This window comes from Rhinatrema bivittatum, chromosome 13 (genome assembly GCF_901001135.1).
Source record: "Rhinatrema bivittatum chromosome 13, aRhiBiv1.1, whole genome shotgun sequence".
Taxonomy (NCBI): Eukaryota; Metazoa; Chordata; class Amphibia; order Gymnophiona; family Rhinatrematidae; genus Rhinatrema; species Rhinatrema bivittatum.
In genome coordinates, this window is record NC_042627.1 from 15,981,555 (window position 1) to 16,001,935 (window position 20,381).

The window sequence follows — 20,381 nt, forward strand, 5'->3', positions numbered from 1 at the left end:
CTGTTAAATAAACTTGAGGCTCCGGCACCCTCCTTCCCCCAAGCCCAACATCAAGACCTCCCTCCCAAAAAGAAGAGCAGGTCCCGTGCACCCTCCCCCACCCCCCCATCTCCCCCCCACCCCAAAACAAAATTTGTCAAGGGATCCCCCGTAGAGGCCAGTACACCCTGTCAAGGGATCCCACATAAGGTCCAGGGATTGGGGATCGTATCTCAGCCACCTGGCCTGGGTCCGATCCCCAGACCTTACCCCAGTCACATGGCCGGGGCAAGGTCAGGTTGGTGTCATTTTGTAACATGGCACCGACTGGGCTGGGTGAAAGGGTGCACCAGGCCCCTACACGGCATCCCTTGGCAGGTTTGGGGGCGGTCAGGAGTGGGGAAGGGTGCGTGGGGGGGTGGGGGACCTGCTTCTTTTTCTGGGAGGGGGTCTTGATGTTGGGCTTGGAGGGATGGAGGCTTGTTGATGGACGTGGCGGAAGGGGGTCTTCTTGATGGACGTTGTGGGAAGGGGAGTGGGGAGGCTGTTGCCGTAGGCCTAAAGTTTTCTATTTTTGCTTTTTGAGGGAGTCGGGGGCCACCTCAGCCGGCGGCCCCGGGTTGAGACGGAGGTCAGCGCTGACTCCCACTCAACCTCCCCGTTTGCTGCATCTTTTAATTCTTCAGGCCAGCGATGGCAATCCCGTGAGGTTGGGGGCCGCCATCGCATGAAAGGTCTGCTCGCCGCGTTCTTTTGTGCCACGGTGTCTGGCCTCAGCACAAAAGAGTGCGCCATACAGCCGCAATGCTTTCTCAAGGGAGGGGCCCCACTATCGTGGTGACCCCCCTTGCAATAGTGGGACTCCTCCTGCTATAAAACATAGTGGCTTAGTGAGTCTAGGTGGATAAGTGCTAAAACACTACTTATTCGGCTGTTTTACATTACATGCCACATATCTTTTAGATACGAGCATATTTTGTAGGATAGATTTACGCGTATTTTATATCATCTGTACGCAATTGCATGCACTATATAAAATACATGAGAGTGTGTGCGCGCGTCCATATATCTGTATACATGTGTGCATGCTTGTTATCCTCTCTGGAAGGGCAGTTTTTAGACAGCGAATTTATGTGAGTAAGTCTTTGAAAATTGCCATTCTGAAAAATTATCTTTCCTTGCCTGGGGAGCCTGGCCTTATCAGCCACTGGCCCAATAAAGTTGACAGTAGCAGCCATTAGCCCAGTGAACCTAACTCTACCAGTCCTTAGTAATTGTCCCAGAAAGCCTGTCTGAGATATTATGCTTTATTGTCCCACAGTACCTCACACTGACCCTTCCAGTCCGAATAACTAGCCCAGCTTACCCTTCCAGTCAGTAATCAAGAGTCAAGCGAACATAACCCTTTTTGGTCCTAAGCAAACTTTAAGCTTAGGTTGCCTGATCTTCATAGATGCCTAGGTCAGGATGAAGAGATGTTATAAGTCTGTCCTCTGGTTCTTTTCATTTTTTTTTCTTCTTGTGCACACAGCCTGACCCTCTATGTGGAGATGGCCTGCAACAAGCTCTTCGGGGCTGGGAATAACATCATGATTGCACCTCCTGATCCCAACAAGAAGTTTGTCGTGCAACGTGCGGAGCTTGTGGTTTTTAACAGGGATGTGCATGAGCTGCTGGTGGATTTTGAGATCCTCCTGGACATGGCCAGGGTATTCAAGTTACTGTTTCCGGTGCCGCTGTCTAACTTCTTGTCCTTTTTCCCTTTGCAGCAGATGTCCAGAACGTCACTGTTGGCTGAAAGAAGGCGGGCGTTGGTGGCCATGGCTGTAAAGATTGTAGGGGTGGTTTGGAAGTAACCCGCTTAGTTGCAAACTACGTAGGCACTTCCAACAAGTGTAATTTACAAATGTTTTTCAAAGGGCAGCATCCTGTGTTTCTCTTTGAAAATGATTTGGTGCAAAGTGCATGCAGAAAAGGTGTTTGAGTACTTTGTAGCTGCTTTTTGTGCGGGCAGCCAAGCAGGGGCAGAACAGGACACCTGCAGCTGAAAACCCTCAGTCTGCCGGCTGCTTCATTCTCCAGACTTGAACACGCATTCGGGAGCGCCTCCTGTTAATGCGGCTGCACGTCCAGCACTGTGCAGTTGAAGAGAGCGCTTTTCACTCGGACCAGTTTACCTGGGCAAATGCCTTTGAGGATGGCCCTTCTGTATGATAACAACACTGGCAGCCTCAGGCGTTGCGTTCCAGGAAATACCAAGCCAGGTGGTCATTCTGATAACATTATTGTCTAAAAAAAAGAGGGAATTGATCCGGCATCTGTGCTGGTGAGTCACAAGATATAAATTGCAGTGGGAACACTCAGAAACTCAAAGAAAAGAGTGGACAGGTATTTACAGTATTAATGCTGCAGTAAGAAGAATGGTTTCTTTTGGATTCTAGAGTTGGTTTATTTTGTGATAAGTGCCAGAAGCTTTTAAGAGCATTTAGGTGGGTCCCAAATGGAAATACTTTAAAAACTGTTGCCCTGCTGTCAGCTCAGCTTACCCCATAGCAGGCTCATGTTTTCCTTTCTAGTGATTACTTCCACTTCCTCATTTCTTTTATTATAACCCCCATAATAGCAGCTGTCTCAGATATACTCCTTTATAAAGGTGCCCACCCCAGCACCATCTCCTGCTTCAAAGGTTTGGAATCACAGCTTTTGTGGCTCGGTGCCAAGTCAGAAAATCACTTTGTTAAAAGGTAGGGGAAGCTGGCCAATGGATGGCCTGCCGATGCTCTGCACATTGTTTACCGATGTGTCCAGACAGCAGGAATCTCAGGAATGGTTTCTCTCCTTCAGCTTCCAGCCGTATTGGGTTGTATCTCTTGAGATATCGGCACCAAAAGGTAACTGCAGCTTCTGAACTGAAGGCCCACAGGAGCTGCCAAACAGAAAATGTAAATTATGCACAGAGTGACCTTTTTGAAAACATTTTATTCCATTTGTTGGGGTTTCCTGTTTTGGTCCAAGCTGCTGACCTGGATCTTCTTGCTGGCAAATTCTTTTAAGTTCCATACAAAGGTGATTTGGTTTGTGCAGGATTTGTACTCCTGGGAACCAGGATGCACTTCGTCTGGCTTACTGTTGCACCTCATTTACTCCTTCTCATCTACAGCTGCTCGGGGAAGAAAATCAGCGGAGCTTTCAGGCACTCTACGTAGCCAATCAGATGGTGAACCTGTGTGACGTTACAGACCCATCAACTTTCCCAAAAGTCCGTCGGCTGTCCTCTTCTTTCTTCCACCAAAAGAACGGGGACAGCCAGCACCTCATCCATGCTCTGGGACATTGCCACATTGATTCAGGTATTTTGCTGTTAGGCAGATCCAAAAGCTTTCCCACCTACACCAGCTTCAAATTGTGAGTATTGCATAATCCAGCTCTTGTCTATTGTCAGCACCTACTTGTATTTCTCCACTGTGCGTCTTACTCCATTAATTTTCTTCCTGTCTAACATTTGAATTCATAAACCTTGTCAGCTGACTCTAAATTACATCAGAGCAGACCATAAAACTCCAGGTAATGGTTCAAAGCAGCAGAACTAGCACATTAAAAAAAAATTCTCTTCATCCAGTCAGACCAGTCTAGATGAATGGCTTATGCATCCCAACTAGCAGGTAGAGACAGAGAAAACTCAGGCTCACTGATGTCACCCGTCTATGTGCCGACCTCAGCCTGCCAGTTTTCTCTGATTTCCGCAGATGGTGTAGGCGGGGACTGAGGCCTGGTTAGGCTGAATAGGAGTTGTTGTCGGGCAACTCCTGAGGTGAAAGACTGGTTCTCTCTCCATCAGTTGAGCAGTGCCATAAGGCATTAAAAAGAAAAGATAGGCAGCTCCTGAGGTGAAAGTGGAGATCTTTTTCCCTCGGTTGAGCAGAGCTTTGAGCCAAGGCTTGGCGTGAATCCAAGGTACTTAAGGTTCCCAAGGGACAGACCTAGAGGTTCTTCCCAGTCTTTTCCGGCCTGAAATAAGTTTTTGGATTCTAGAAGATTTCAGCAAGGGCAGTCATGGGGTTTTCAGAGATTCTGGACATTTGGTCGGTCAAAAGAGAAGGTAAAGATGGTGCCTCTGGGGCAGGCGCTTCTTGAGCCTCTCAATGAGAATTTGGGGTCCTAGTCTCCAATTCTGGAGATAGGAGATGGGTCCAAATTACTTCTGATCATTGGGTGCTGGAGATGATTCAGGAAGGATATGCCCTGGAATTCCTCCAGCCAGATTCAAACACTTTTACGATTTCCCCTTGTCACGCTCTACTCAAGTGGGAGGCTGTAAGAGTAACGTTAAATCAGCTGCTCTGCTTGAAGGAATTGATTCTGGTCCTAAAGGCTCGGGGGGGGGGGGCATTATCTGATTTACTTTGTGGTGCCCAAAAAGGATGGAGCATTCTGGATCTCAGGTTCCTGTGGGTATCTTGTTTCAGAATTGAAACTTTGAAGTCTTTTATTCTGACAGGGTGGCAAGGGGAGTTTCTGATCTTCTTGGATATAACAAAAGCATATCTCCATATCCCTATAAAGAGAGAACACCGGCAGTTTGCAGAGCTGGGGGAACATTTCCAGTTTCAGGCTCTGACCCTTGGGCTGACCACTCCTCCAAGAACCTTCTCTAAGGGCAGCCCTGCGGAAGGAGGGAATTTTGGTTCGCCCTTATCTGGACGACTGGTTGATAAGAGTGAAGTCAGACCAGAGGAGAGTGGTGGCCACCAACAAGATGTTGCAGGTTTTGCAGGAGCTGGGTTGGGCAGTCAGCTTTTCCAAAAGCAGTTTCAACTCTTCGCAGACCCTGGAATATCTGGGAGCTCTGTTCGACATGAGGGCAGGTCAAGTGCATCTGATGGAACAAAGGAGTCAAAGCTGCATCAGATTCTTTCATTGTTATCTGCCCAGAGGTCGATGGTGTGGAGTTATCTTCAACTTCTTGGTTCCATGGCAGCGGTGTTGGATCTGGTTCCCTGGGCAAGAATTACTCCATAAAGCTGACGGTGCTAAAGGACATCTGAATCAGCTTGAGATTGTGGCTGAATCCCAAGAATTAGGTCTTGAGTGGATCCTGAGCCCCAGGCTTAGGTGACAGTGATTATGGGGAGATCATTGTTTAGGACGAGTTATTCAAGGCTAATGGCCAAAGGAAGTGTAGATGTGGTCCATCAGTCATTTGGAGAGTAAAATTATTTGGCTAGCTCTGCAATTCTTAGACTCACTTGTGAAGGGTCATATGGTCAGGATAATATCTGACAATGCCACAGCAGGTGGTGTATGTGAATCATCAAGGTGGCACAAAAAGTCGGCAGGTGGCAGAAGAAGTGGAAATGTTGCTTAGCTGGACAGAAAAATATCTGAAATACCAAACATACTATGGACAAATTTCACTTGTTATATCTGCACAAAATTAGTATGAAGATTTTAAATTCAGTACGCTTTTTGACGAGCAGCCAGTGCAGGTCATACGATAACGGGGAAACGTGGCCCCCATCTGTGACCCCCAGAAATCAAATGGGCCACAGAATTTTGCAGTACTTGCAATGGCTGAACAGAGGAAGCTGGGAGCCTCATAAATAGGAAACTATAAGAATCAATTATGGATAAAACAAACAACTGTACAATAGTACGAAAATCGCCTTGGTTTAAAATAAATGTTAAATGTCGTAGTAATTTTAGTTTAAAAAACCTGTACGAATGATTGGTTTTATATGAGCATGAAGTGAAAGCCTAGAGTCAAACTAAAAATCCCAAGTTGTGAATAACAAGTTTAAAATCGACACAAGTACTCATAACTGAAAGAGAAGTGCATCGGAGTTTTAGTGAAATAGTCAGGGTCCCTAGAGAAGCAAATTGCTTCTGATTTAGCAATATTCAATCTAAGAGAATTTGCGGACATTCATTGATTTATTAATTCAAGAACCTTGGAGATTGTGAGCAGTGTGGCCATTAAAAGCCAAAAACAAAAATCCCTTTAACCCCCTCCCCACCCCCTAAAAATCATGTTACCTAATAAAAATAGCGCTGCTGTCCTGATCATCATCAGAACTCCATGCTGACCTTTTTAAACAAGTAGGACATTTAATACTATTTCTCCTGGGACATTATAAAATGTATGTTAATCTCTCTTCTAAATGGCATTTTAAGAACATGTAGCGTTTAATCTTTTGATTACATTTCTAATAAAATTTATGTTTAAAATTGAATATACTGTTAATTTTTTCAGGATTTAGTGATTCATTTAGTCTAAATTGCTCACCATTAGTATTCTTTATTTTGTCCATTTTCTGTTTATATAGATAAATATAGAGATATAGAGATAGATAGTACAAAAAAAATAAGGCAGTGACAGTACTTACTAGTGTTCCTGATGTGTGTCCATATAGTAAATATAGAAGAATAGGAATGTCTTAGGGATTGGCACAAAAATAACAATTAATTTTTCACAATTATATAAAATAATACAATATAGAAAAGGATTGGCTAGCACCAGATGTTGAAAATGGGTAAAGGTTTTGACAGCCCTGCTCTGACGCTTGCTGAAGGTTTCAATGCCGTGACCTTAAATTATGGTAGCTGATTAAACGCTACTGATATTTTTCCTTTGATAAACTGAATGACACTGAACTAGCACTGCTCAGGCTGTTTCCATCTAGCAACACAGCATGCCTGGTCAGTGTTTGACAGTATTTCTCGCCTGAGGAAGCCTGCATTGGCGAAACATCCGAAGGCCTGTTTGTCGGCTTATGTTCAGTGGTGAACTTCCGGTGCACGTGTGAATACTCTGCACTCTCTTTAATATGATAACCTACGCAGCGAGCAGATGATTTCACACAGGGTTTATAAAGGAGCGGCTTCCTTAAGCAACATTTGTGCTGCATATTTTCAAACATTAGTTTCTCCTGCAATTTGGAGCAGATCCCTGCCCCCACAGGATTTATAAAGACTTTGTATCACCGACATCTCTGCATAAAGACATTTTCCTGTCGATAGCAGAGATGCTGTCTGGGTCATCCTCCGGCGGCCTGTAGATGGAGCATCTCTCAGCGATTACAGAGCTTTGGCTCTGTGTGACTGTGCATATCTTCCTGCGCAAATCGGTTCCTTCTCAGTCTGTTTTTTTTCTGCACTGCCAGTAGCACGCAGAGAGCTCTCACTCGTTTTCCTTGGACTTTAGAAAAAGAGGAAAAACAACAGAATGGCACCCAAACCGCCTGTCTTCAGATATTGCCTGTGCAGTAAGGTTATGTCCATCACCGATGGACATGACCTTTGCTACATTTGCCTGGACCCTAAGCACGACCAGTCCAACTCTCGGGTCTGTGGTCGGATGTCACCCAGGGCCCAGAGGACAACGCGCAGAGAAGATCGCGTGTCTGAGAGATGAAGCCGGGTCCTGCGCTCTGGTTTCAGAGCGCCACTCCTCTCACTCTTCTCCAGCACCAAATATTCATAGACTGGCGAAAGAAAAAAGGTTCTCCTGTCTAGGACTGCAAAGTAAGAAGCGATCAGTTCAGGAACCCCCATCACTTTCTGCCCCCCCATGCACCTCAAAGCCATTGCCTGTCGAGAGAGGCATCATCGGTTTGGTAGTTGCCCCCAAATGCTCACACTCCACCTGCGAATGCGGTGGGCAATGTGCTGCATCAATATGGGACCAATGCTCTACATCCAGGGAAGCCCTGGATTGGCATCTCAGCTTATCAATCCAGGTGCGTGGTGCACTCATGCACTTAAATGTGCATTGGTGCATTGCCCTACTCACCAGGCATCGGCGCAGGAGTCTAATTCTGCTAATCCCGAAGCACAATGCGCGTACGCGCCCATTGACGCATTCCCCTGATCACCCAGCACTGGTTTCAAGCAGGGTATTCTCTGACCTTTCTTCCACCTCATGAAGGAACAGAGATTCACCTCAGCTTCAAGAGCCTTTATTGAAGAGGCTTAGACCGTCTAATATGTCAGAGCCAGCAGCTCACCGTGAGTGGGGGCTTCGTCAAACATCCTCTTGACTGCGATGCTAACAGCCAAAAGAACAAAGTTGGGCCAAGATAAGCCCCACAACGTAATAGCCGAGGCAAGGGACCAACATATCACTGCAGGGGCATCCCAGGCAATATCCCAAATCTTGGACATTCTCAATAATTTTTTCACATCTCTGGAATCAGGGAATCAAGAATGTCCATCTATGAGCCCCTCATCGGTGGAGTTATCCCCACACAAGGACACCTCTCCTCGACCACAGGATTCTCAACGACAAGAAGGATCTCGTCTGCCACAATCACCATAGCCGAGCTCGGAACTGCCTGACTCCCCACAGTCTTCACCAGAATCCTCCACAGGCATTCCATCTGATCCACTTGAGGAACCCCCAGAGCCATCTTTGCGACCCGAAGACTTCTCTTACTCAAAATGTGTAGAGAAAGTAGGGTTGCTGCTCAAGGTGGAAATGAAGAGAGTACCAGATCCTAGAGCAGAAGTCCTCGGCAACCTGAAGATTTTTCAAGGTCCTGTCTGAGCCTACAGCACTCCCTTCCCCTGCAGTCATGGAAACAACTTGGTAGTCTCCTTTCTCAGGACTTCCTGCTTCCAGAAAAATAGACCTGAAATTTTGGATGAAGAAGTCACCATTCTTTAGTGTGGTATAGTTGCCACACATTTCCATTGTGGTAGAGTCGGCCATGAAGAAGGTGAAGAAATCCAGGTTGCATTCTAATGTACCACCCGAAAAGGACAACCACTACCTGGACTATTTTGGGAAGAAAACCTTCCAAATGGCCATGTTGAATGCAAAAATCCAACACCAGTTATACATTACTCAATATCTATATGAGCTTTTGCAATTGCTCAAACCCCACTTGTGGAGTGAGTTCAGGGACAGAGACATGGAGGAAGGATTACATCACCTCCTGTGGACGGTGTACGAAGCATTCAAGGCTTCAGCCCATGCATCAGCGGTGGCTATAGGAGTACACAGGATGGTGTGGTTGAGAGCAAGTGCCATTCATGAAGATGTTCATGAGAAGTTAGCTGATCTTCCATGTAAGGGAGATAATCTTTTCGGAGACAAGTTGAGGGAGGCAGTCTCACAACTAAAGGAACAGAATGTAGGCATCCAGGAGGAATTACTCTAGTTACTGAAGATCCAACTACCAACGACATCTGTATTGGCAATTTACTCCTTACCGGACACAGACCTTTTCACAACCCAGGCCGCATGTGTAGCCAGTGCCCCCCAGGAACAGATCTAGAGCACAGCACCAACAGAGACAGCCATCGACTACCACCCAGAAGCCACCGCATAGTTTTTGAGGATAGCCAAGCCACTGCCACAGCCATGTGTGGGAGGAGGTATAGCCCATGGAAGGCAATCACATCGGAAAGTTGGGTTTTAAACATCGCTTGCAAAGGCTATTAGTTAAAATTCAAGGAGGCCCCACCACTTCCGTGCCTTACACCTCCTATGCAGGCCGTGCCAGAAGGTGAAATCATGTGGCTCAGTGTCTGAGCAGTGTCCTATGCAGATGACAGAATGCTTGTTTATTTTCTTTGAGGTTGTTTATTTAAAGGCTTTGTCTGGCTTAACTTTTAGAGTTAGTCGGGCAGAAGCCAAGATTTGAACATTTCCCTCTATCAAGCAGAAACATTTTAGGTGTCCAATGAGCTGTGTGCACCAAATATACCAATGTTAAAAAGAGGCAGCAGCGCTGGATGTGTTCTGGGGTTCGGGTCTGATCTTTAGCCAGCGAGCGTACAGATTGCGTACTGTCCGGTTAAAGTTTGCACATAAGTCTGTCCTGCATTTGTCAGGGTAAAGCTCTGAATGTAGCTTTGCTGGGTATATTCTGTGGCAGACTTACCCAGGTAAGTCCTACTGAATTGCTGTGTAAAATTATTCACTCACCGACTCTCTGAGGATTAGCCTGTCTGTTTTTTTTGTCAGTGCATTGTATCAAATGGTCTCATGTAGGTGCCCTGCCTTCACTTCTAGTCATAATTAGCAGTACCTCTGCGCTTCACACGCATCAGTCAGAGCATCATTGTAGCCTGGTAGTCTCTTCCCAAAAGCATCTTTCAGTAGCTGATTGGAGCTTTGGTCTCAATTTGACTGCAAGTATATAAAGAAACGTAAAGATTTATAGCGAAAGAAATAAAAGTATAGAAAAGATGAAAATAGGATTGTTAGATATTCCACAGAAGGACGTAGTGAACAAACCTGTGTATTTTGATTACGTGACTGTTGAGAATAGTCAGCAGGAATATTATATAATATTCTTGTATATAATAATCTTGTATATAATTAATAATAATCTTGTATATAATTAACCTCATCTATCTCTCTTTATTTCCTCCACCCCAGTTCATCAGCCCTTGTTAATTGTAACTGCATCTCTTCATCATGTTTATTTATGTTCTTAGTTGTATTCATCACACCCCTGTTTTCATGTAAACCAACATGATGTGAACGCTATCATGAATGCCGGTATAAAAAACCTTAAATAAATAAAATAAATAAAATAAAAATTATTCTAGCTATAGGTGGTGGGGGAGGGTAAGAGGTTCCTGGTCATTCTAATAGTGCAGGCACCAGGCTTACTATTTCCAGCTGAACACCAGACTCCCAGCTCTGGCCAGTTGAAATATGCATGCAGGTTGCCATCCTCCAGTTGCTGCTGCTGCTGCTAAACTGGCTTCAGTGGGAGCAGTGAATGTAGGGGAAGTTTCCTGACTAGTGCCTTAAATTAGGGATCAAGGGAAAAGGTAAACAATAGCCATAACGTGTTTGTGTCTTCTTCCTGCAGCCTGGCTGTGGCCATACGAAGAGACGATTCGAAAGTGCGCTCGGAGCTGGGTGACTGTGATACGCCTGATGGAGAAAAACCCCAACTTTAAGTTCACTTGTTCTCAGGTAAGTTTCCATCGTTTCTTCGACTCCCGAGGAGCATCGTTGTCATCTTTCAGGCATATTGTCGCACTTGTCTGCTAGGATATCACCATTCCTGGCTCCCGGGAGCACATACTCTCTCTCCTGTAGCGCCGTTCCCAGTGGCGCTGGGGATATCTCAGGAAGAGCGATCTCAGCACCCACAGGTTTAGACACATTCAGTTCCTGGGAGTCACTTTTTTGTCTTGAGTTATCATCATTATCCACTTCCATTAGTCTAAAGATAGAAGCCATCCTGCTTGCGCTACCTGTATCTCTTCAGGGGTCTGGCAGCACAGTGTGGACCTGAGGCGAGTGCTGCCGTCTCCTCCTTGTTGTGCTTATTCTCGTGCACAGCTCGGGAGGCACCACTTCATGTTCTGTCGTTCAGCTCGCAGTAAAGTGCCTTTCATCTCTCCAGGCCCAGCAGTTCGAGTGGGTGAAGAGCTGGTACCCAGGGCTGTACTCACAGATTCAGGACTATGTCAAGCGAGGGCAGTTCATACCCGTTGGTGGTACCTGGGTGGAAATGGTAAGGAATGGAGCTCTGCGCCTCTCCTTATATTTCTGTGGCTGGCTTAGTCTGTTGGGGGGTGGGGGCATTGTTTGCCACTTAAGTGAGTGCTTTACCCTGCAGATATTGCAGCTAATTTTCAAAGGAAAGCCACACACGGTGCCCTTAAATTGTGCGCACTGTTGAGGGAGGGGAGGGGGAAATGGCGTATATATTTTGAAAACCGAATGCATGCGTTGTTCTCCGCTCCCCTAATCTAAATCCACCCCTGGCAGCATCTCTGTGCTCTGTGGAAACCAGCACATGCTTTTAGCCAGGCAGATCTTCAGCCAAGTCATCTTACCTGGGTGAATAGGTACTTGCCAGGTACCTGTGACTTGGATTGGCCACTGTTGGAAACAGGATGCTGGGCTTGATGGACCCTTGGTCTGACCCAGTATGGCAATGATTTATGTTCTTATGTAAAATTGTCCTTTGAGACAGAGATTGGGTAGCATGTACCTGGCTGCTCAGTACTAGTGATGCTCTCGCTCCACGCCCTGCTCCTGTTTCGTTCCAGGATGGGAATCTCCCCAGTGGAGAGTCGATGGTGCGGCAGTTCCTCCAGGGGCAGCGCTTTTTTCAGCAGGAGTTTGGGAAATCGTGCACAGAGGTACAGTCGGTGTCCTTCTGCTGTTATCAGGGAATGGTGAGGGGGGTAGGGAGGCAGTGACTGCTGTCTGGGATTTGAGAGAGCAGCTTAGTGTTTGTCTGTCTGCAGCTATGAGTGTGCAGCTTGGCAAAGAAATGTTGTTGGTTTTTTTGTGGGGTTTTTTGTATCAATGTCCTGTAGTTATTTTCATGTTATCAGTTTTCTTTCTTGTTCTCCATCACATTCTCAGTTTTGTCTTCCTCTTACCCCCTTATTTCCCCTCTGCCTATCTCTGATCTTTATACCACTGAAAATGTCAGTCTATTGTTCCATCCTTCCCTTTCTGGTTCTCAGCTCTTCATTCATCTTCTTGTTTCCCTCTGCCTAAATCTCCCTTGTCTCCTATGTCTTTCCCCTTGGCTGTATCTGTTCCTCTTGTCATCTGCTTTTCTTTCCCTCTTCCTATTTGTCTCTCTCTGACTCTTTATCCCCGCTCTCTTAACCCTCTCTCTTTCTGCCTTCATCTTCCTATGCCCTTCTCTGTTTCCCTTTGCCTGTTTGTCCCTCTGATCTCTTCCCCTATCTCCACTCTTCCACTTCATCTCTTTCCCTCTTCTTTTCCTTCTGACTACTTACTTATTTATTTATTTAAAAATGGTTTTATACCGCCTTTACAAACAAAGTTTAGTCAAAACAGTGTACAAAAAATATAAATATAAAATAAAATAAAAATCTCTTAAAATTACAAAAAAGAACATAAAAAATAATAAATACAAGAAAATAAAATCCATAATTATTAAAATACATGTTCAAGTATAACATCAACAACAAAGTACTTGTGTCTCATCTCCTGACCCACTTTCTCTGTCTGCATTACAGTTTTGGTTGCCAGACACATTTGGATACTCTGCTCAGCTGCCACAACTCATGTGTGGCAGTGGAATTCAGCGGTTTCTCACTCAGAAACTCAGTTGGAGCCTGGTAAACTCATTCCCGGTGAGTAGTGCGGGTCCTTGATATAGGCACTGTACTTTGCTGTGCTGGCACTCTTGGCCTTTTCTAATGGTTCTCATTCTAGGCAGGAATGCAAATGCCAAAATCCATTTCTTGCTGTCTTTTTGTAATATTTTGCTGTTAAAAGGATCTGTATTCCATTCCAGTTTAGCTACAGAAATGTCTTTGGTAGCCCATACCGTCCACTTTCTCCGCAGTTACAGATGCTGTCAAATCTTGACTACATCCCTCCATAACAACCATCTCTGTAGATCACAACCCCACTAGAAAACAGACAATGATATCTTCTAAAGTAATGTCATTATTTCAGTCTCAGTCTTGCAGAACCTGGGCCTCAGCAGTCTTGAGGTCTTCACTTGAGGAAATTGCTCATTTTGACTCTTGTTTTCCAGTAATCAGTTTGATTTCCCAGTACTTCCCATGGTACTCAATCGATCCACAGAATCTGTTTTGCTCCTCTGACCTCCTCTGAAGCCTCCAGTCTGTCGTGCTCAATAGATCTACCCATAATGTTGGGGAAAAATTGATCAATCACAAGGATTCCACGTCACCAACAAAATTACATAAGTGGTGTTCTAAAAAGGGAATTCATTTAATACTAAGAGATTAAAGCAGTCACACCAGTTAGAGTAAGTTGGGAGTACCTGTTGCAAAGCTTTAGCACAAGGGTTCTCCATGTGAAATAATTATTGCATTTCTAGGATCAGTACTACATACTTTCAAGTGGTGTCCATGACCTTTTCCCATTAGTAAGCCGTAACCAAAGAGACTTCAGCTGGAGGACCTGAGCTATAACTCTTTTGGCACTGCTATTGACAGTTCTGTTTCTTTCCCCATGTTCTACCACCACTGAATTGACAAATTATGGCATCACCACCTGACAGATAAATGCCGTGGTATGCATAGTGATCTAGGATGGTCGACTGGCCCACAGAATAAAAATCCGTGCAGTGTAATACCTTCCAGTGGGCTTCACCACAGGTCGCGCATTCCCTCCACATGTCACAAATTAGCTTTGGGAGGTTGGACACTATAAGTGATGCCTTCTGCTGTGAGTGTTAGCTCTGGCCATCCCAAGGTGCAGGAAAGCTAGGCTGAGAACTGAAACTGGAGCCCCTACCAAGTAATGTGAGAATAATAGACAGTGACCAATGTGAATTCATTCCAGGGGGGTAGATGCAAGAATCAATATGAGCAGATCTGTGTTTCTATTTTTACCTATTTGTGTTTGACTTTTTGGTAAAGATTTAGTAATTGGTACAAAGGACCTTAGCTTCTGTTGGAATTACTTAAATGTATTATTTTCTTTTTTAGCACCATACTTTTTTTTGGGAAGGCATTAATGGCTCTCGGGTCCTCACCCATTTCCCACCTGGAGATTCCTACGGAATGATGGGTCGAGTGGAGGAGGTGAGTAGAGGTCTCCCCTCTGTGCTAGGAGCATCCGGGACTGGGACAGCAGTCAAGTGCTTACACATCTTTAAGTGATGACCTTTTCAAATCTATTTGTCAAACAGGTTTTATAACATTAAAAATCTGTGAATCCTGCTCTACCAGTATTGTCATCTATGTACCTCATGAACAAGTAAATATCTTTTTTTGATTTAAAACTTTTATACTGACTTTTGTACTCATGGAGAGAGCAATTTTCAAAGTATTTACTGGGGTAAAAGAGCTTTTTGGGGAATTACCCAGCCTGCATGTGGGTAAAAGTAGGTACATTGTAGAAGAACACACGTATTTTTACCCGCATTTTTTGTGGCATTGTTCCCAGGCTGGGGTTAGGCAGGGGGAGGGAAGGACACACACAGTTTTCTATTCTTATAATTGTGCGTGGTGGTGTCTCTGGAAAAAGTATCCAGAGACAAAGCTGATGCAAATCTCTGCAGGTTCTTTTTCCTTGAGCAATTTTGAAAGGGAAAGTGCACGCTTTCTTTGCATTTGAGTTCTGGCGCAGAGTCCTTGGAGGGCAAAAGTACCCCTGAACTTTGCATCCAAAAGCATAGTTTTGAAAATTGCTCCAGAAACGTGTTGTGTGGACAGCACTGGAAAGTGAAGTCCTCCATTTATCCACAGAACAGGTAGCAGCAATGCAAGCTTCCCTTCCACTCATCGACCAAAGTGCCTCAACCTTGCTCCAAGGATGAAATGTTCATTTAGTCTGCATGCTTGGGACATCTTTGGAGCTCTCTCCCGAGTCTGTCATCAGTTCCAAAGTAGGATGGTGGCTTTTTGTGATGTGGACAGCTGGTCACGGGGAACTGAGTTGAGGCTACCAAACTGGTTCTCACAGGGAGCCTAGATTGAACTGGTGGCCCAGAGGTGTTCCCTTGGGCCATCCAGTCCTCTGCAAATTATTTTCTTAAAGTTTAGTTTAAAAAAATATGGCAAATAGAATGTCTTATATAAATACATAAACCCAAAAATATCAAAAAGATACCAGGACACCTCTGTGCAATCTTACACACACATATACTTAAAAAAAAATATATATATCAATCAGAGCAAAATTAATTTATCTTATTTACAATGCTACAATTCTATTGCATCCAATTACTTATTGCTTGCATTTTTATCTATTTATTTTCTTTTTGTATAAATCATTAATTACAAATTCATAATATCATCATTCTCACAAGTGCACACTATTTATCGCTAACAAAGTATCATTAAAAATACTGGCAATCTTATATGGACTTGATAATCTGATAAAAGTTCAACACCATAAGCATTTTTATACAAACTCAAACCTACAGAAACGTGAAATTCCAAGCTAATTGTTCCTCGCAGGCTAAAAACCCTGGAATCCTTGTTTCGCTATCTGAAAATTGGCTTTCTCAGGGGATCATTTTTTATATAATTTGTAACTAAGTCTGTGCTGTACAAAAATAGTCTGTGCTGTGATATTGTCTACATTCATATCAACATTCTGTTATTAAAGCTCATTTCAAAATGATCTCAGTCTTTTATCATCAAGTGCTGTTCACAATACTATGAATGTAGAAGGAGACAGCTCCGTTTCAGATCTTTGTCCCCATATCGGTGCAAAATGCTTCAGCAATGCTTTATAAATTGCAATTCTTACTTTATTTAATAAACATTTTAGATAGAAAGTGCTTCTCTCCACTCTCCCCAAACTGACTGATTAAAGTTTGCTCAATAGTGTATAAAGCTAGACAGTGTGACCTTGTGAGTGAACTCGGAAGCCTTAAATCTAAAAACAGTGAAAATGGTTAACAAAGATGTAAAACAAATTTCAAAACGTTTTGGAGGCAATTTTCAAAAGGCATTACATGCGGAAAAACCTTTTGAAAATGACCTCCTTTGTGTTTTGCTTTTATTTCTAGTATTTAGTTGACAGTGGCAGCTGTCAAAAAGAAAGTGAAAACTGCCTGGTAGAGCACGACAGGTTGTTTTGTTTGCTGGTTTCTTTGATTTGCAGCTGTGTTGACTCAGATGATTTTCATGTAGGTTAATCAATGTCAAGGCAGTTGTGGGTGAAAAAACTAATACATTTGGGGAAATTTTCAAACTATCCATTTTGGGACTTTGTTCTAAGTTCCAAGGAGAAGGGATGCATGTGCTTTCACTTTGGAACTTGACTTTTTGTGTGGCTGCCTCTTCCCTGGAAGGTAATGCACCCAGGGTTACCTCTGAAAGCACTCACCATCTGGATCGATGCTATGTCCTTTTAGCAGCATTCGTTACATGAGTAGATTGCTGTTTACCTGCATAAATGACTTTGTAAGTTGGCCTCTTTAAAGAATAGTCTCAGCTCATCAGAACGCTTCCTTCACCCATTTCCATGGTTCCTGTTGTTTGTCTAGGTGCACAATCCATAATTTCTGTGCGAATCTCTTGTAGATGCTGAAGACCCTGAAGAATAACAGGGACAAGGGACGTGTGAACCACAGTGCATTCCTCTTTGGCTTTGGAGACGGAGGAGGAGGCCCAACCCAGAAGATGCTTGACCGGATGAAAAGAATGACGGACACCGACGGACTGCCCAGGTCAGGATCTCCTCTCACCTGTTATCCTTCTGCCCTTCCATCATCTCCTCACATTTTACTGCTGCCTTGTTGACCCCATGGTTTCCCCCAACCCCATCCAGCTCTCCGGCTAAGATAACGAGGTAGGGAGATGCAGGAGCTTGAGGCTGTTGCGTCTATTTGCCATGTACAATCTGGCACCTGGTACCAGACTTTCCATCTCCCTAGTATCAGTGGCAGAAATACAGAGTCTAAAGGCCCCAAGAGTTCAACATGAAGGGGACAGTTTTCAGTAGCTACCTAGGCACAAAGTTCATGCAGAACTGGTAGATAACTTCCAAAGGAAAAACTAGTTTTTGTTCTTTGAAAAATTGGTTACATGAATATCCAGGTATAAAAGTTCTCATAGGCTTTGCATCTTCTATTCTATGCAGGCAGAGGAATAGAGGAAGAAATGCAAACGCAGATTTGAAAATGCCATTCTGTGTGCATCCTTTACTTCCTCGGTGCAGGTCTAAAGTTATCCAGCCTTCTGTGGCTGGATAACCTTAGACTTAATTGGCTATATTCAAAAGTATATAGCTTATTAAGTGCCATGTACAAAAAAAAAAGCATCCTGCCAGTACCTTTTTCAATGACAAATCTTCTACCTGGATTGCAGTAGGCTGCTACCATGATCCCAGGCTGATGCTTTCTTCATTACTATGTAGCAGTGGAGATACAGGCGGACTGAATCTTCAACATTTTGATGGAATTAGGGAGCAGGTTGCAGGAGGAGAGAGGCAGGCTGGCTCTAACCCTTTGAACATGTGAATTAATAGGTATCAGAGGGGGCTTGGTGGCTTGTCCCTTGTTTTGTTGCTTGGGTGGAGGGGATTTGTTTCGAGCTGCTAAGAACTGCAAAACAATTTTTTTTTTCTGCATGGCAGTTAATCAGCTATATTATTTTGAGTATAGCTAGTTAAATCTAAAGTTATCAGATCTCTCAAGACTGGAAAACTTTAAAATTAGCCAGCTATTTACTCTGTATTCAGGCAGGCCAGTCCACACAAGTGGGTTATGAATGCCAACCAGCAGATGGAGACAGAGATCAACTGACTCGCTGATGTCACAATCATATAGCCTTGCACTGACATTAGCCTAACAACAGTATTCTTTGTCTCCAGCAGATGGTCGACATGCACACTTGTGTGTAGGCTTGTCAGAATAGGATGTGCAGGTCAGAGCAGACTCCTGAGATGATAGCGGTGCTCCCTCCTTCAATTGAGTGCCCAATTTGGATTTGGACAGGTAGGAAGGGGGTCTGGAGGTGAAGGCAGTTAGCCCTTTCCCTTGGATAGCAGAGTTACAGCTTCCAGTGAGGGTAAGGATCCGTTGGGTTCAGCCTGGTGCTCTTCTTAAAAGTATTGGGGCGAAGTTAACTATTGGGGAATATTATTTAGTTTGTTTGTGTGTTTGTGCTTTTAATAGTAAGCCATTGAATAAACAGAAGTTAGACTGTTTGTATTTTTAAATAGTCAGTAAAGCAGCTAATAAGCAGTGGTTATTGTGTTTATTTTTAATAGTATGTAAGGCAGCTAATAAGCAGAAGTTAGTGTTTGTGTATATATATATATATATATATATATATACACTGCTCCTAGCTTATTTCTAGCTTCTGGCTAGAATTTATTTTTTTTAATTAAATTTTATTGGCACTGTCTGTATAAACAATCCAGTAACAGTAATCATTGCTATAACATATAACAATATTGCATTAAACTTTGAACGTAGTACATGAATGCCTCAGTTTTATTTTACCCCCATTTCCCCCTCCCCCCACCTCCCCCCTGTTACACCCCTTCCCTTCCCCCCATGCTTCATAATAGCTCTAGAGTTACAGAGCGGATCGACACTACAGTTCCTGATATTCATTCCTGCCCTACTCCCTCTTCGTATCCCACTAATGTCTATTTGTACCTTCCCCTGGACTCCCCAATACAAGGGTACCCATTTACTGTCAATGGGGAACATTTCCCATTTCCCAATATCCCACTTGTCTCACAAGTCCTTATACCATCGCAGGTAGGGCTCCCAGACCAAGACATGCTTCTCCATCTTGTCGAGATGCTGAGCCCGAAGATAGTGCCAGTGATGTAACTGCCAGAGTCTTTGCGAGATAGTAAGCACTGTCGGCACCCAAGCTGTCCTCCAGCATGCCGCTACCTCCTGTCGAGCCGCACAAAGTACTTGATGAGTTAAAGTCCATTTCAATACGTTCCCTGAGTCTGGATAGGCTGAGAGCAAGTATACCTCTGGTTTCAATGCCAAATAGATATGCAACATCTGGTGTATCATAGTTTGTACTTGCTGCCAAAACGGTACTAATTTGGGACAGGTCCACCATATGTGAAGGAAGGTACCCTCTTGGCCACACTGCCTCCAGCAGTCTACCCCCTGCGAGGGATACATTTTATGTAGTTTAACGGGTGTTAGATACCATTTGGACAACACTTTATAACTGGTTTCCAATTTATGGCTAGAATTTTTTAAAGGCCTCCAGACCTTTTTGTAAGGGACAAGATGTACCATGGTCAGGAGCCAAAGGAACCCTCTCTATGGGGCCATTCTCCTCATGAAACAGGAAGTGATCAACTCTGGCCCTTCCTCTGAGGCAGGGGAGACCAGGAGTAAGATTGAGAAGATCCTGATATATCGGAGAATTCCTTGGATGGCTATCCTGAGGATCCCAGAGAGCCCATCTTAGAGGAGGATGAGATTCCTCTAGATGTGGAAGCTCATAGGACGATTCTTCGGATTTTCCATCGGGATGAATTTCCCGGATAAATAGTGACTGGATAAGGAAGAGGCAGTGCCGTCTCAGCTGCAGAAGAAGAAGAATCCATACTGGTCAGTTTACAGAAGGTAACTTGGTTTTATTCCCTCTTCATGAGGCAGTACAGGAACTGATTGACTTGGTGTAGGGAGCACTGGAGGCTAATTTTAAAGGGAGGTGATCCCTGGCAGGGATATACCCTCTAGACCCTTTTGCACCGAAGAAATTCAATTTTCTAAAGTGGATGCACTGGTATATTCAGTAACCAAGCGGACCACCATTCCGGTGGAAGGTGGAGCTGCCCTGAAGGATGCCCAGGATAAGTGTATTGAGGCTATTCTGAAGCAAGCCTACGAGGATATGGTCATGAATTTGCCGATTGCTGCTTTCTGTTGCCTTGTGGTATGTAACTTGTGTAACTGCGATTGACTCAGGAAGATCCGCAGGAAGATGGGACTGAACCAGATCACAGAAAAACTTTCTGGGAGTCT

At 44.3% G+C, this 20,381-nt stretch overlaps 1 protein-coding gene across 1 annotated transcript in view; it reads left to right on the forward strand.

Annotated features, from left to right (window-relative positions):
• The window catches only part of MAN2C1 (mannosidase alpha class 2C member 1), a gene marked incomplete at its 3' end in the record, with an annotated part of 65,636 nt that overhangs the window by 25,751 nt on the left and 19,504 nt on the right, over positions 1-20,381 (forward strand). Inside the window, 8 exon segments of the mRNA XM_029575300.1 lie at positions 1,511-1,688; positions 3,140-3,329; positions 10,806-10,912; positions 11,349-11,459; positions 12,001-12,093; positions 12,952-13,068; positions 14,401-14,496; positions 16,951-17,096. Of these exon segments, the coding sequence (XP_029431160.1) occupies positions 1,511-1,688; positions 3,140-3,329; positions 10,806-10,912; positions 11,349-11,459; positions 12,001-12,093; positions 12,952-13,068; positions 14,401-14,496; positions 16,951-17,096 (1,038 nt within the window).